This window comes from Octopus sinensis, linkage group LG9, assembly GCF_006345805.1.
Source record: "Octopus sinensis linkage group LG9, ASM634580v1, whole genome shotgun sequence".
Classification (NCBI taxonomy): Eukaryota; Metazoa; Mollusca; class Cephalopoda; order Octopoda; family Octopodidae; genus Octopus; species Octopus sinensis.
Window position 1 is genome coordinate 90,534,203 of NC_043005.1, and position 17,899 is coordinate 90,552,101.

Genomic DNA, 17,899 nt, shown 5'->3' on the forward strand with positions numbered 1-17,899 from the left:
AATAAATAAACCGTTTTAGTGTGGTAAACCACTTGCTCTTAATCAGTTTATATAGTCTGCTCAGTCAAGCGAGACCTTTGAGAGATTCACGCAAACCTTACTTTTCCACGAGGAAGAAAACTTATAAGCGAAGTTGAAAAAAAATACTACTTTGCAAGTAAAATCTCTGTAGCTGACTGTCCTGTCTGTTCACGACTAGTGGGTCATTTGTTATTAAAAGCGTCTGTCAGCCTACTTTGCTATCAGAAAAGAAATAGAGACCCTTTCAATTAAAAGCCGAAGCATGGGTAAACTAAGTACACCTCTCAAGGCCTTGCTCTGTGACAAAGTGAGCCAAGTTTGTGGAGATATATTAAAAGAAAATGGAATTGATGTTACCTTTTCTGAAACGAAAGATCAATTTCAAGAACAAATTGGTGTAAGCTGGTTTTTTTTTTCTTTTTAATCTTTTTAAAATGTTTTTTTTTTACAAGAAGCCGCCGCCTATTCTGCATTATAAGCTCTATATATAAAAGTTTAAAAGTTAGTTTTATATATGTATTTTGTTAACTTTCTTTTATCCCTTATCAAATATAACTGAATTCTGATCTCTAATTACAACATATTTCAAAGCATGCATTAATTAAGCTACTGCAAATGATAGTTTAAGGGAATTATATTTTATTTTTTCTTAAGAGGACAACTGAAAAAACTTGGATTTAAAAATAATAAAAACAATATTTAATGGCTTTGCAAGTATTTTGCAATATGAAATTGTGTAAAATATCGAAAAATCTTGAAAAAGAAAAAAAAAAGGAATTCTATTTTATTCGCGACAGCTATTCCGAAAGTCGTTCTCTTTCTAATTTAAACTTTTTAAAAAGAAAACAATTTTATTTGGGGGCTAATACAGATTCGAAAAATGCATTTTTCTGAAAAAGTTTATTCGGCACCCCGCACCCCCATTTCTATATTGAAGTGTGGAAATTTCATTAAAACCGGTATGTAACGTGAGAAAATATGGGGGTGAAAAAAATATCATCGAAAAATTAAAATTTTTCACAATTACACCTATTAAAACATTGTCATTTTATAACGCTTTGCTGGCAAATTCTTAAATTTTCTTTTTCAATCCCTGACCAAATAGTTGCTTGTTTGAAAGTCCGCCTAATAGAACTAACCTCAGCTTCAGACCGAAACAGGTTTGCGCATATCTATTTGGGACATATTTTAAAGAGTAAAAATTGATTTTTTAAAAGTGTTTCTCTTCTAAAAGTGCTCCTAACTTCAGACTGTACACGTGTGATCATTGATCTCTGCTAGTTGGATTTTAAATCCAGGCAGTTGAATTTTAAAAAAAATTGTGTACTCTTTTTATTTGCTTTTCCGTCTGCATTTTTATATCGATGTATGAAATTTAAAACTTTCTGACCTTTTTAAATATTTAATTCATATAAACGCTCTGGTCTGTTATGTAATTTTTCTTATGCTCATTTTCATCGGAGATGGAGTGCGTGTGTGTGTGTGAGAAAGAGAAAGCGCGCGCTCGGATGATTCAATTAACGGCATTCTTGTAGAATAGCGTCGGAAATTTTTTAATATTTCAAAAACTATGTCTAATTTTGTCTTCCACAACTTTGAGATTTTCGCTTTTAACTTTGTTTCATTAATATGAACATCCTTTTATATTTGTTTTAAAAAGGAGAAAAAAATGCGTAACGAATCTGAAAAGGTTTTCGGAAAAACGTTTAAACCGAAAAAGTGTAAAAACAGGGTACCTAAAAACAGATGGAGGTTAGTTGAAACCCCAGCCAACCATCAGAAATTTTGTAGAATCGAAATCCACAGTGCTTCAAACAAATATTTCCAAATAAATTTGAATGCCGAATTGATTTCATTCGTAACTTGCTTTACCGGTGACCAGTAATAAAGTCACAGGAAAAAAATGTCACAATTTTGGGTAGTAAAAAAAAAGTCACAATTTATAGCATTAGGACAAAACCCTTGTGACTTTTTTTTTTTTTTTGCCTGAATTGGCTTTACCTACATCACCATCGTCGATTAACGTCCGCTTTCCTTGCTGGCATGGGTTGGACGGTTTGACTGAGGACTGGCAGACCAGAAGGCTGTACCAGGCTCCAATCTGACCTGGCATAGTTTCTACAGCTGGATTCCCTTCCTAACACCAACCACTCTGAGAGTGTACTGGGTGCCTTTTACGTGCCACTGGCACGAGGGTCAGTCAGGCGGTTCTGGCATCGGCCACGACAATGACTTCACTTGACACAACAGGTCTTCGCAAGCACAGTTTATTGCCCAATGATTGAAGGGTGCTCTTAAATGGACTGGTTATGCTGCACTGGCATAGGCCACGGTTACCGTCTCACTTGGCTTGCCGGGTCTTCTCAAGCACAGCATATCTCCAAAGGTCTCGGTCACTCGTCATCGCCTCAGTGAAGCCCAACGTTCAGAATATAACAAAATTCATTGATTTGCTTAAGTTTTCTAAACGCCTGCATTTTGATAAAATGAAATTGTGCATCAATAATAAAGATTATCGCCCAGTACTCATTTTACCCCACGTGCCAATTTTTCCCACCTCTAATATTCACTTTCTGTCCATTTAATCGTGCGTAGGTTGTATGAACCCTGTTTATTTCTAGATTGGATCCAAAATGTTTACGGATATATGGTGTATTACATAATTTTCTTTGTTCACTGATTGCCAGGTTATCTATTCTAGATATCGGCTATAAATACGACCGAGGGGGTGGGGTGGATACTGCAGGGCAGCGTGCTACATTCACATATTACAGTTCCACATTTGTAATATGGTGAGTTAAATACTTCCAGTTATTTGAGATCATCGTTTCATTGATAGCGAACGATCAAGAGGGCGTGCAGGGTTCTGGTTGTGCTCAAGCAGAATATCTTAATAAGTCGAAATAAATAATAATAAATGCGCCCTTTTAAAGCCTAGCCAGGCTCATGGGTCCGGTTTCCCACTTTCAATGGCGTATGTGTTCCCCAGCGTTACTCGTTTTTGCCAGCTGAGTGGACTGGAGCAACGTGAAATGAAGTGTTTTACTCAAGAACACAACGCGTCGCCCGGTCCAGGAATCGAAACCACAATCTTACGATCATGGTGCTGAGACCCTAACTACTAAGCCACGCGCCTCCACAATAACTCAAAATAATTGCTTCTTATTTAAGCACATGCCCAGTAATTTTAAGTAGATGAGGTTATTCGGTTATCTTGAGTCTAGTATTTAACTGGAACTTTTTATCGATCCTGTAATGATGAAAGCTAAGTTGAATTTGGTGGGATTTGAACTCCCACGTAAGCATTTTGCCTGATGCTCTAACGATATCGCAAAACGTGTATCTAAAACCAAAGATGACCTTTCGATCTTTCAGTTGTTAGGTTTGCATATTCTCTGTGGTTTATTTAAACACCCTTGCAGAATTTACTATCGCTACTAATTATAATGGCAACTTTGGAATAAGGTCACAAATTTTAGTTCTTATTTCTGAAAGATATTTTCCTATGCATCTGTTGTAATACCAATAACAGAATCACAGTCGACCTACGGAATAAGTAGTGAATTAAATGTGATGCGAAAACCGCGGTTTGAGTGGCACTTAGTCTGCAAAAGAATAGAATAGAGCAATTTTATGGCTGATGATCATTTTGTAAAGCAGACCATGCTGATCTTAACTTCCGGTACAAAACGGAAGTGACGTAGAGAATCGTGTCTTAGCAGCCGACATATTATTGTATCCTATAAAACTGTAATTAAGTTAGTTTAATTAATCTTAGCAGTCACCATATGTAAGCAATGCTGATAATTGTATCTTCTGTGTGTCGGTTAAAAAGCTTCCATTCTCACCGACACGTTTTGTAGCGGAGAACAAGGTCGATATGACAGGGTTTTCAAAAACGTAGATCTTGCATAAGTCTGCCAAAATATCTCGGCAGAACTTTCGAGAGTGGACAGAAAAAGACTTGGAAGTGGTTATCATTTTATTTATATTATTACTACCTTCATTAGCAATTACTGCATCTTTGCAGTTTTCTATAAAATCATACACGCCGCTTCGCTGTTGACCTGCATTTCAAAGTGAAACAAAATGACAAGAACAGAGGAATGACAATATAAAATATCTCAATTACTTCTTGCAATTTCAGTTTACCGTTTCCTTAAAACATTCTTGTGGTTATTTATTTGCGATGGCATTGCCAATGTCTGCCATACCAATGATTTTACCACGCATCACTCATTTCACGACTCGCATTTATGGGGAAAACAACATTACAAATTTCTTCACAAATTCTTGTATCAAGTCATTGTCCATAGTTTCCAAATGACTTCTTTGTAAATTGTAATTCAGTTTGATGTTTGTACTTCAAGTCGAAAAGGCTGATGAAAAAAAAATCACATGCTATACAAGGTAAAAGCGAAGTTCCATAAGCGCAAGGTAATTTTTATTGTGGCAATTATACCATTATATATTTTATCCTATGTTTCATTGGCGTGTAGTTCTTGACTCCTGTGTGATTTGAATTCAGAATTTAAAGGAAGAGGGTTTTATTTTTATTCTTTGTTCCTTATCTTTGAGTTTGTATTCATTCTTTGAGAACATTGTCATTCTATAAGATGTTGCTGGCAAATTTTTCACTTGCTGTGGTAAGTTTTTTTAAATCCGCACAAATGGTTTCAATACAGTTTTCACAGAAAGATTTGGAAGAATTATATGAAAGTTCTCCAGTAATTTTCTTTCATGTAAATGTTGTGCTAATGGAACATAAAGGGGCACCATTTGAGTGTGATCGTTACCAGCGTCGCCTTACTGGCACTTGTGCCCATGCTAGTAGGGTGCCAAGAGCACCATCCGAGCGTGATTGTTGCCAGAGCAGCCAACTGGCTTCTGTGCCGGTGGCACGTAAAAGGGCACCATTCGAGCGTGATCATTACCAACGTCGCCTTACTAGCACCTGTGCTGGTGGCATGTGTAAAAAGATTTGAGCGAGGTCATTGCCAGTACCGCCTGACTGGCCCCCATGCCAGTGGCATGTAAAAAGCACTCACTACACTCTCAGAATAGTTGGCTTTAGGAAGGACATCCAGCTGTAGAAACTCTGCCAGATCAGATTGGAGCAGCCATCTGGTTCACCAGCCCTCAGTCAAAATCGTCTAACCCATGCTAGCATGGAAAGCAGACGTTAAACGATGATGATGATGAGTGATGATGTTAATTTCAAAATTTGCCACCAAAATCTTATAAAATGACAGATTTCTAAAAGATGTACATAGACATTTATTTACATGAAAGGAAATTACTGGAGAACCTTCTAATTCTTCCAAATCTTTCTCTTAAAAAAAATTCCCCCACAAATGGTGTCAATACAGTTTTAAGACAGCAACTGGTCCCACACCACTTAGAGTTGGATAAAATAAAGTATCCATCAGAAACTGGTATCTTAATCCACTAACACTTTCTCCTGAAAAGTGAGGTTTACGTCTCTTTGAAATTATAATTTAGGTCGATTCAATCAACTATATCCTTCCTATTCACCTACATCTAGTTATTTGGTCCACATACGCATACAAAGGTTTAGAAACCCTCTGTGTAAAAGTACTCTACTATAAAACTGAAATTGCTTAATACACGTTGAACAAAGACAGTAATACATTCAGTATTTTTCTCCATAACTTGAAGGAAAATAATTTTTCTAATGAATTTTCAACAGATGCACCCCAGATGGTGTAGATTCCAATTATATTGGAATCTGTTGTGTAATTTGTTCCAGGGGTGAGGAGATGATTTTCGGAAAATTCACGAGTCAGATTGGTTTCCTAGTAACTTTCAGAAAAATGGGTGCTTCTTTGTGAAATTTGCTACGGATACCTTTCAGTAGTGGCGGACTGGGTTTTTAAATATTGGTTGCCAAGAGACACCTGCAACTACAATGCTATCATTAAATTTTTGTTTTCTTTGCTGTCCACAAATAGTCACGCTGAAGTAATGCATTCTTCCAGGAGTGAATTAAAAAATTCTCAAACTTGAGGGGATGGGCCCCTATATATGGATTCTAATGACACAGGGGCCCACTTGCCATATGACAAGCTGGCAACCTGGCCAATCCGCCACTGCCTTTCAGCATGTGCAGATTACGATTTGGTATGAAAAGGAAAAAATTGATGGGTGCGCACGCATTCATATTGACATGCATCATAATTTTTTTCGAAATTTCAAGTTTCATTTTCAGATGTCCATGTGACATGTGCAGGCTCTCCAATTTATGAGGAAACGGTCGGATGGGGGCACACTTGTTTAGGTATGCCTAATATATATATTTAGGTAAATTTTAGGAAGTACATCCGCACGCATTTCACTAAGAAAACCAGATTTTTTTTTTGCGTGGAATCAAATACCTGCAGACACCTTATTTTTGTTTAAAAAAATGGGGGTGGAGTGCCCCCCTCCCAGAATCATTGGAAATTTTTTTCGGTGAATGAATTACGGTAGTCTAATGTGCCACAAAACACATTTTTTTGTCTGGAAGAGGAGGGGTAGGGCGGAACTCTTGGAAATTTCACACACACACACACACATTTTCATGGGGAAAATTTTTATTGCTGTTTCTTTCTTTACCCATAATTTTAGATAACATTTTGCAGAAATATGTTTTCAAGAGGGGATTACATAAGATTGAAAATTCAAACAAGCTTCAAAAGAATAAGTGAAAATGCTGAATTTATAAATTTTTTAAAATAAAGTTATGAGGAAACAAAATGCATGATTATAGAAATACTTGATGCTATCATGCTGCCGTTTCATCCCCGGAGTGGTACTAGAAAAGACAATTCTTAACAAGACTGCAACCTGGAAAGACAATTGCATTTATGCCGTTGATTGATTCTCTGGTCATTTGTTTGTGAAAAATGTGTCCAGTCCCATTGCAATTTAATGTTTAATTTGGTTTATCCTCCTTTTAATGTACATACTTGAGCAATGGGTGAATTATTCAAGTCAAATAAATCATCAGTTGTAACCTGTGTGTTGAAGGCAAAATGAATGTCTTTAGTATGAGAAGTTGTCACTAGTTTTACTCCGGTGATTAGAAAATAACATCAGTCTGGTTGGTTAATATCAGCATTTATTAAGGCCTCATCAGGAACATGTTACTCATTCTTGTCCAAATTTGCTTATACTATAAATGATTTATAGCTATTTATAGTATGTACATACCTGGAAAAAACTGAATTGATCTTCCTAATTTTCTCAATGGTACAAGCATTGAAGGTAATGTAAATTAAGACACTAAACAGTGGTGATAGGATGTGAAGAAGAATGTAAAGTAAATTTACAACGAGACTAAATATATGCACTTAAAAATATGTAAGTCTACCTTGCATTTCCTCTTATCCTATTGTTGTGTTGTGCTTCTATTAATTAATACATACACACTATTTCATTATGTAAATTTGGTGATGCAAACAATAGGACTCAAAACATGAGTATATCATTATCATTTAATGCCTGTTTTCCATGCTAGCATGGGTTGGATGGTTTAACAGGAGTTGATAAGGCTGGGGGGCTTCACCAGACCCCAATGTCTGTTCAGGTATGGTTTCAATGGCTGGATACCCTTCATAGCATCAACCCCCTTACAGTGTGTACTGAGTGCTTTTTTGCATGGCACCAACACCAGTGCATTTTATTTGGCACCAGCACTGGTATCAATTCTGCATAAATGTTTTGTTTTTTTATATTAATATTTAGCAGAAGCAACAGAGTGACTCAAGGGCTGAGAGTTTCGTGTGTTACCACTTATCAAATGTAGATACAGGAATTTCTGACATGTGTTCAACTATGTTCACCATAATTTCCAGTCTGTTGTTGTGTGGTGGTTTGCATGTCTCAATGACTATGTGAGCTGTGCCAGCTCCTAGTAGGGTCTCCATGCTGGGCAGGTCAAAGATTAGAAGCCAGACTAATATATACTACCTATTCCCAGACATAAAAATGGATTTGCAAAAGGGCCAAGACCCCTACTTAGTAACAAGGCAAGTTACAGAAGCGTTACTGACACATTCAAAACTGACAAGACTTGGGAGAGGAAAGCCTTCCCTCAAGGAAAGACAGCTCTGAGTAATAACAGTGAAGTGTTGTCAATGACCTATGCTCAAGGATTGGAAGGCTTAAGTGATTCAACTGAGTGGCTTGTTAGTGCTGAGATGTTTTAAGGATTATGTAGACTAGAAGTATATCAGGCTTAATCATTTAGCATTTAAACCGGACATATCTGGCCAAAATTTTGTGTTTTATGCTCAAATGTCCCAGATTTCTCCTCTCACACCTGTACTACAATGTCATTCTAAACATACACAATCACCATTAACATCTCAAAGCTATGAGATAAAGCAAAATCAATTCAAAACAATGTGAATAAATAAAAATTAAATTTGAGAGAATCCTAAAGTGTTAAGCATAGATACAACTAAACCAAAGTAATTAAAGATGAAACATGTTTTTCAAAAATAGTATTTAAAGCATTAAGAGTAAAAAATGGAAAATGTTTAAGTATACCAAATAACCAATAAGTTTAGATTGAGAGTATATCTAATTTTATGAGGTTAATAGATTTCTATCTTTTCATTTTTCAGTCTGCAAACATACTTGTTGTTAGGTCAGCCACAACGGTGACTTCCGACTTGTTAGATGAAGCGAAACATCTGAAATTGGTTGTTCGAGCTGGGACTGGTGTTGACAATGTCAATATTGAAGAATGTTCCAAACGTGGTGTTCTTGTAATGAAGTAAGTGAAGATTAGCCAACTCTGTTCACTTCCATCTCTCCTGTGGTATTTTGTTGATTTCTCTAATGATACGTTGTTGTTTTTTTGTATGTCAGCAGCTATTCTCATTTGAACCATCTCTTGTATCTTACCATTTAAGTAATGAAGTGGTTTGCGTTTGCTTTTATATCTGAGAAACTCTGTTCTTTTCTGTTTTAGCAATGGCTCTGCTAAGATGTCATATTTTAGGTGAGCCTCTCCCCTTTCCCAAAAAATAATGAAATGTAAAGAGATACTTTAGAACACACACAATCATTGCTGCTACCATTTAAAGTCTGTTTTCCATGCTGGCATGGTTTAGACAGTTTGACCAGAACTGGTAAGCCAGAGAGCTGCATCAGGCTCTAGTCATCTGTTCTGGTTTGGTTTCTACAGCTGGATGCCCTTCCTAACACCAACCACTTTACAGAGTGTGCTGAGTGTCTTTTATGCATTGCACATATACAAATACATGGTGGGGTTTCTTTCATTTTCTGCCTACAATATCCATTCACAAGGTTTTAGTGTGGACCCTGGTTGAGAACCACTCCCTTAAGAAAGAAGTTTGCATTGTGGAACCAGTCATTTTCAGGTGAGATGGTATGAAAAGGTTTAAGAATGCACACACACGTGTGTGTGTGCTTGAGGTCTGATAAATAAGTAATCCAGACTGTTGCCTTGGTAACAAAGCTAAAGCACACAGTAAAGCCACTTAGCAGAGATTGAACTTGAGCTCTGCTGTGCATGCACACTGTTTTAACGTTTCAGCTCACTTCTGCTGTTTACAGCAATGCTTGGAAGGAAGGTGTGTAGCGTGTGGTTATCACATTGACTAGGAAAGAAAAAGGTGTCATGGCAATACCTGCTCAGAGGCTTACAAAGTTTCAGAAAGTGTATGCAGAGGAGTGTATGAGCTGCACACAAGTGTATGAATAGTTCAGATGTTTCCGAAAAAATGTCTATATCGACAAACATTCTGGGAGACCCACAACCAGCCAAACTGAAAAAACACCTCACGAATGTGCCTGCAGCTGTTAGGGTAAAGATAATTGATTCACCATCCATGAGTTATCAGATTAGTTATGGTTCAACACAGTCCATTATCATTGGAGGTTTGGGTACCAGATGCATGTCTGCTAAGTTTGTGCCAAATCTGCTTTGAGTTGATCAAAAAGCCACTTGAGTTTCAGTTGTATAAGATCTCCTTGATTGTGTCGAGAATGATAAAAATTTTTGGAAATTTTGTATAGGCCTCTGGGCAGGTATTGCCAAGCTTTTCGCAAAATTTGATGCAGATTCTCTGCTCAACTTTCTCTGTCATGATCAATGCGATGATCACATGCTACACACCTTCCTTCCAAGCACTGCTGTAAACAGCAAAAGTGAGCTAGAACATTAAAATTTAGTGTGCATGCACAGCAAAGTTTTTATTCAATCTGTGCCAAGTGGCTTCACTCTGCATGCTTTAGTTTTGTTACTATGGCAGTCCGGATACTTATTGATCAGAACACACACACATATATCATTCATCATCATCATTTAACGTCCGTTTTCCATGCTAGCATGGGTGTAACGGTTTGACCAGGGTCTGGGAAGCCAGGAGGCTGCACCAGGCTCCAGTCTGATCTGGCAGTGTTTCTACAGCTGGATGCCTTTCCTAACATCAACCACTCCGAGAGTGTAGTGGGTGCTTTTTATGTGCCGCCAGCACAGGGGCCAGAGGAGGCTGGTTAATGGCCATGATTGGTTGGTGCTTTTATGTGTCACCGACACGGACGCCAGTCAGGTGGTGCTGGCATCTGCCACGTTTGGACGATGCTTTTTACGTGTCACCGGCATGGGTATCAACCAAATTCCACCCACAAAATACTGGCCAATCTGTGACTGTTAGAAAACATTTGTCTAAGGTGCCAAGTGCAAAGAACTGAGATTGAACACGCAATCTATAATTGCAAAACAAACTTAATTACACAGCCATGTCTACACACAGAGTAAAAAATCCTTTTTCTTTCTTTTATCTTTTCAGAAGATTTACATCTTGTACTTAAGATTTTATTTTTCACTATTTCATTTTTTTAAATATATTTTTTTGTTTTGTTTTCCAGTACTCCTATGTCCAACACACTGAGTGCCACAGAACATACATGTGCTTTAATTATGGCCCTCAGCAGGTTAGTTTTACAAATTTCTTGTTCATAATGTTTATAGATTTCTAATGTCAGAAGCATGTTGTAGTGTTTTGAGACTTGTTATTGTTGTTTAACAAGTGAGACTTTATTGAGTAAACTTAGTCAGAGGTATTGCACTCATGAATTTACTCGCCCCTTTGTTCTCATCATCATTTTACCATCCACTTTTCCATGCTTGTTTGGGTTGACCAGCAGTTACTATGGCAGATTTTCTATGGTCAGCCATACAAAATCTGCCTCAATAAGCTTTGCCTGACCCCTGCATATCATCATCATCATCGTTGGACGATTTGACTGAGGTCTGGAAAACCAGATAGCTGCACCAGACTTCAATCTGATCTGGCAGGGTTTCTACAGCTGGATGCCCTTCTTAACGCCAACCACTCCGAGAGTGTAGTGGGTATTTTACATGCCACTGGCATGAGGGCCAGTCAGGTGGTACTAGTAACGGCCACACTCAAATGGTGCTTTTTATGTGTCACCTGCACAGGAGCCAGTCCAGCGGCGCTGGCAACGACCTCACTCGAATGTTTTTTCAAGTGTCACCAGCACAAGTGCTAGTAAGGTGACGCAGGTAACGATCACGCTCGAATGGTGTTTTTAACGTGCCATCGCTCAGAGGCCAGCTTGTTGCTCTGGCCCCGATCTCACTCGTATGGTAATCTCCACTAGCACGGATGCCAGTCACCAAATTTGATTTCGATTTCACTTGCCTCAACAAGTCTTCACAAGCAGAATTTAGTGTCCAATGAAGGAAAGGCATGCATAAGTGGACTGGTTATACCCCTGGCATAGGCCACAAGGTTATGGTCTCACTTGTGCTTGCCGAGTCTTCTCAAGCACAGCATATTTCCAGAGGTCCCAGTCACTAGTGAGGCCCAGTGTTTGAAGGTCATGCTTCACCACCTCATCCCAGGTAATATTTTTCCATACCCAGATATGTTTTTGCAGAATATTGGAAGTGACTGGCAATTATTTACAACAAACAAATGATGTTAAGACACTCTCTTTCACACATGCATGATAGTCTTCTTTCAGTTTCTGTCTACAAAATCTACTCACAAGGCTTTGGTCAGTTTGAGCAATAGAAGACACTTGCCTAAGGTGCCATGCAGTGGGTCTGAACCCAAGACTGCATGGTGAAGAAGCAAGCTTCTCAACCATGCGTGTGGCTTTTTTTTTGTGTGTGTGGTTGTTGCCAGTGCCACCTGACTGGCTACCATGCTGGTGGTATGTAAAAAGCACCATTCAAGCATGGTCGTTGCCAGTACCACCTGACTGGTCCTTGGCTGGTGGCATGTAAAAAGCACCCACTGCACTCTGAGTGGTTGGCATTAGGAAGGGCATCCAGCTGTAGAAACTTTGCCAGTCCTCAGTCAAACCGTCCAATCCATGCCAACATGGAAAGCGGATGTTAAACGATGATGATATGTGTGTGTGTGTGTTTGTCATTTTCTTAAACATCGTGTGTGTGTGTGATTATGGTTGGTTTTACTTTATGATTTATGGTACTTAAATAATATTTTGTACTCTAGGCACAAGGCCTGAAATTTGGGGGAAGGTGTCAGTCTATTAGATCGATTCTAGTACACAACTTTGCTCACTCAAATGAAGAGCACAGAGCACGTGTGTGCACACATACACACACACACACCTCACCTGGTGGTGAGATTATCAGACAAAAAGAATATTAATGGGGGGGGGGGCAGCAGTCTAACAAAACAAGGCTGCATGAAGTAACAATATTTATTAAGTATATGTAGGCTCGTCATCATTTTGATTATTCACTGTCCAAATTTGCATGGGTTGGATGGGGTTTACTGAGGCAGATTTTCTCTGGCCAGATGTCCATCCTCTGGCCAACCCTTGCCCATTTTTGAACCAGGTAATATTTCTCTGCCCTGACATGTTTTTTGGAGAATTTACAACAATCACACAATGCCCTGACAAAGAGACATAAACCAACCCACACACACACATACATATTTATATGTATATTCAATCAGTTATTTCGGTTTCTATCTACCAAATCCACTCAGAAGGTTTTGGTCAATCCAGGAAGTGGAAGACATTTGCTTAAGGTGCTACGCTGTGGGATTGAACCCAAAACCATGTTGTTGAGAACTAAATTCTTGACCATAGTCATGTCTGTGTCTATAGTCACAACATCAGAGATTTATATCATAATCATCATTTAACATCCGTTTTCCATGCTAGCATGGGTTGGACGGTTCGACCGGGGTCTGGTAAACCATAGAGGCTGCACCAGGCTCCAGTCTGGTTTGGCAGTGTTTCTACAGCTGGATGCCCTTCCTAACGCCAACCACTCCGTGAGTGTAGTGGGTGCTTTTTACGTGCCACCGGCACAGGGGCCAGAGGAGGCTGGCAAACGGCCACGATCGGTTGGTGCTTTTATGTTTCACCAACACGGACGCCAGTCAGGCAGTGCTGGCATCTGCCACGTTCAGACGGTGCTTTTTATGTGTCACTGGCACAGGTGTCTTAACTACAATTTCCATTTGATTTTAATTTTGATGTTGATGTACTTGACTCAATAGATCTCCTCAATTCAGTCAACACTACAAGCCTGTTGGCTATTTTATAGAATCCAGAGGGATGACAGGCAAAGTCAAGTCTCTTTCAGCAAGATCCAAACTAATTTTGACCGATATATTACTGAAGCCCACAACATTATCTCCATCACTTTGCAGTCTTTCTATTGAAGAAATGTTAATTTGAACCATGTATATTTTAGGCTTTAAAAATTCTTTAATTACTTCTTACATTTAGGCATGTTCCTCAGGCAGCCAAATCTATGAAAGATGGTTTGTGGGACCGCAAAAAATATATGGGTACTGAGTTGTATGGCAAAACTCTTGGAATTATTGGTTTGGGTCGTATAGGCAGAGAAGTTGCAAAACGTATGCAGTCTTTTGGTATGAAGGTAAGGAATATTTTTTAAATTTTTTTTATGCTAATCTGATTTTTTTACCAAATTTCACTGGCAACATATTTCAGTAGAATTAGTTAAGATAATTGTTTGAAAATAAGGAAAAAGAAAAATCAAAATATCCAAAAGAAGGCCTAAAGGAGGTTCCTAAACATTTTACTACCAAGGTCCCATTATATTTAATCCCTTGTATTGCCATATTTTTCTTGAAATATTCTGCCCTTTTTTTTTCCAATAGTTTTGACAAATTTTTGTAAAATAACATTGTCATTGTTAAGTTGGTATTTGGAACACAAATTAACATGGGATTTTGAGAGATTTTAATTTGGATCACTTTAAAACAGGAAGCATGTATCACAGAAGTAAGAGTGGTTTCAGTGGGTTGGTACCAAGGCTGACCCTAGGGTTGTTGGTGCCACAGGCAAGCTGAACTTCAGCATGTACAAGCTGATGGTTGTGGAAATTTCTTTGTCTTTGTTACTTTGTCATTTTTAGATGTGCATGCTCTCCAATTTATGAGGAAACGGTCGGATGGGGGCACACTTGTTTAGGTATACCTAATATATATATATTTAGGTAAATTTTAGGAAGTACATCCGCATGTGTTTCCCCAAGAAAAACAAAAACAAGATTGGTGGAAGATTTTAATTCAAAACTTATGAAAACAAGACATTTGTACTCAGAGCCAATTTCAGCTGGGTTGGTAACAGAAGGGTTAATATAATGAGGTTTTAATTTTGGCACAAGCAATTTTGACTCAAAGGCGGTGAGCTGGCAGAAACGTTAGCAAGCCAGGCGAAATGCTTAGCGGTATTTCATCTGCTGTTACGTTCTGAGTTCAAATTCCACCGAGGTTGACTTTGCCTTTCATTCCTTTGGGATCAATAAATTAAGTACCAATTACGCACTGGAGTTGATGTAATCGACTTAATCTCCATGGGCAATAAAGAAATAACAAGCAATTTTGACACAAAGACTTTAGTCAATACCATCACTTCTAGTACTTGACTGGTACTTTATAATACAATTTGATTCAAAACGGTGATTCTTTACCAAGGTCCAAATGACTCTTGGGGGTCCATGTAAGATTTCGTTGAAATTTAAATGCAATGAATTGGTTATATTTAAACAATACATAAAAATATTTTAATTTTTTTTATTCAATTCCAAATAATTAATTATAAAAATATAAGATTTTTCAAACATTAAGTAGCCTGAGGAGGAGGGTGGGTGTCTGAGTAAAATAGGAATCAAGGAGTCCATAGAGAAAAAAATGGTTGAGAACCACTGATTTAAAAGAACAAAATCTCTTAAAATAGTTTTCCTAATTATTATTCTTCTAAAGTTTGTTTTCTTTCTTTCAGACTGTTGGTTTTGACCCAATAGTAACAGAAGAAGAAGCTCTGAAGTGCAACATTACGAAATTATCTCTGGAAGAAACACTTCGCTTGTCCCATTATCTCACAGTTCATACCCCATTGATTCCCCAAACCAAATGTAAGGTTTGATACACTAATTACTGCTGTTTTATTATGTAATTAATTAACAATCATGTATGCTCAATGTTATTTTCAGCACATATGACTATATTACAACCCCACAACAAATTTATTTATGCATACATATGTACGACAGGCTTCCAGGGAGTTTTTGCCTTTCTGTCTGCCGAATTCACTCATAAAGGTCATCTCCCATAGCCTGAGACTAAAGATGCCTCTCACCCAAGATGCTGTGCAGTAGAACCGAACCTAAAACCACATGGTTGCAAAGCAAACTTCTTAACTTAGCTTGAGTCTATGAAGATAATTTTTATATTTCTTCGTGAAACTTGAAAATAAGTACAAATTAAATACAAATTAAATAAATACAAATTAAAATAAATACAAATTAACGAGGCAAACAAGATTAAATCCAGCACCATTCCCTGTTTCTGATATTGTTTTGTATTTTGTTTTTAATTTTATTTATGTATATATATATATTTCTTTTTTGGTCTTTTGTCCCAGATCTGATAAACTCTCAAACCCTGTCATCCTGTCCTAAGGGAGTAAAAGTGGTAAACTGTGCACGTGGTGGAATAATCAATGAGAAGGATTTGCTTTCAGCTTTAGAATCTGGTCAGTGTGGAGGGGCAGCACTTGACGTCTTTGAGCTGGTAAGAGTTTCTTAATTAACCCTATTGTTGCCATATTTTTTAAATTTTTCCTTTGTTTTAGATTATTTTGAAAATTTGCTAAAATAACTTTGGAATGTTAATTAATGTGAAAATTTGAAAGATTTTAATTACTTTAAAACAGGAAGTTTGTATCATAAAATCAAAGGGTGGCCTTAAAATGGTTGATATCAAAAGGATTAAATCCCATCCTACCATCATTTGATGATGTAGTCTGGGATTTACTGTGATTAGATAAAAAAAAAATGATGGATGGCTATGGCTGGGATGTCTTTGAACATAAGATCTGCTTAACCCTTTTGTTATATTTGGAAATTCACTGTCCTTGGTTCAATTTATTTTGAAAATAATGAATTTAGTAAAATGCCTGTCATTATTAATCTGGTTTGGAGCATAAATTGGTTTCAAATTTTGGCCTAAGCCAGCAATTTTGTGGGAGGGAATTTGACCTTGGTAGAATTTGAACTTACAATCTAAAGACAGATGGAATGCTGCTAAGCAATTTGCCTGGTGTGCTAATGATTCTGCCAACTTGTCGCCTTCATTTGGAACATTAATTAACATGAAATTTTGATAGGTTTTAATTTAGATCATTATTAAAAAGGAAATAAGCAGCCTCAGACCAATTGGTATCAAAATAGAAGCTGCCATAGAAACAAGGGTGGTCTCTAGTGGTTTGCTGTCAAAATGGTTAAAAATAAAGCTATGGCAATATGTTGACTGATCTCAGTATGTATTTGGTGCATTTTAAAGGTTTTTTGTATTTATATATCTTTTTGAAAAAAGATTTCTTATTTTTTTTTTTTTTTGTCTTATAGGAGCCTCCCACAAATTCCAACTTAATTCAGCATGAGAAGGTGATCTCTACTCCACATCTGGGAGCTAGCACCGTGGAAGCTCAGAAACGGTGCGGAGAAGATGCAGCACGGCAGATTGTTAACTTTGTGCAAGGTGTTAACTACACTGGAGCTGTAGGGATGCTGTTTTTCATATTTTTATTTTTCTCTCTTAAATGTGTGTGTGTGTATAAAAATGTAAATAGATAGGTATTGATAAGTGTGTGGTGGTGGAACTTGGCCTGTACTTTATGATTATGTTCAGGCTGTGTTTATGAAGTGTTTTGGCATCAGTTCAGCCTTCACTCAGAATCTGTAATTGAAGGTGTCACCTCAACAAAAAATTTCTTTTTTGTTTTTTGTGTAATGTATCTAGGACACATTACCCACGTGCCTTTTTTTTTTCTAAATGGCAAGACAGTTAGTTTTCTGTGTCACCTTGTCTCTCCTCTTTGTCTTTACCCTTCTCTAAATTTTATTAATTTGTACCTATCTGAGAAATCAACATTTGTCCATTGATATTTTCAGCTCAATGGTTTTGGCATTATGAATGCTGTTGACCCGAAGATTCAACCTTGGATGTCTTTAGCTTACAATTTTGGAATCATTATTTGGAAATACATTGAAAAATTTCTGATGACTTCCTTCCAAGATGTAAAACTTGCAGTCAATTTAAAAGGTAAAACTACAATGTTTCTTTACAATCTTTGTTTTTTTCTGACACAGCTTACTAACCAATTGACCATATCTCTAAAGTATCTCACCTCTTGGTGCTAGTTTACTCTGTAAGAAATCATGCCTACAGAAATAGTTGCAATTCCTTGATTTGCCACATTTGTTTTGGCAAATTATTTCAGAAACAATTTTCTCATTTTGTCTTTAAGTATAAGCATGGCTGTGTGGTTAAAAAAGCAGCTTCCAAATCACATG

At 37.4% G+C, this 17,899-nt stretch overlaps 1 protein-coding gene across 1 annotated transcript in view; it reads left to right on the forward strand.

Annotated features, from left to right (window-relative positions):
- The window catches only part of LOC115215657 (D-3-phosphoglycerate dehydrogenase), a 25,028-nt gene continuing 7,129 nt past the window's right edge, over positions 1–17,899 (forward strand). The window contains exons 1-8 of the mRNA XM_029784915.2: positions 1–418; positions 8,652–8,803; positions 10,927–10,992; positions 13,801–13,954; positions 15,325–15,457; positions 15,967–16,115; positions 16,952–17,104; positions 17,498–17,648. Coding sequence (XP_029640775.1) covers positions 284–418; positions 8,652–8,803; positions 10,927–10,992; positions 13,801–13,954; positions 15,325–15,457; positions 15,967–16,115; positions 16,952–17,104; positions 17,498–17,648 — 1,093 coding nt within the window. The 5' untranslated portion in view covers positions 1–283. The remainder of the gene's footprint in view (positions 419–8,651; positions 8,804–10,926; positions 10,993–13,800; positions 13,955–15,324; positions 15,458–15,966; positions 16,116–16,951; positions 17,105–17,497; positions 17,649–17,899) is intronic.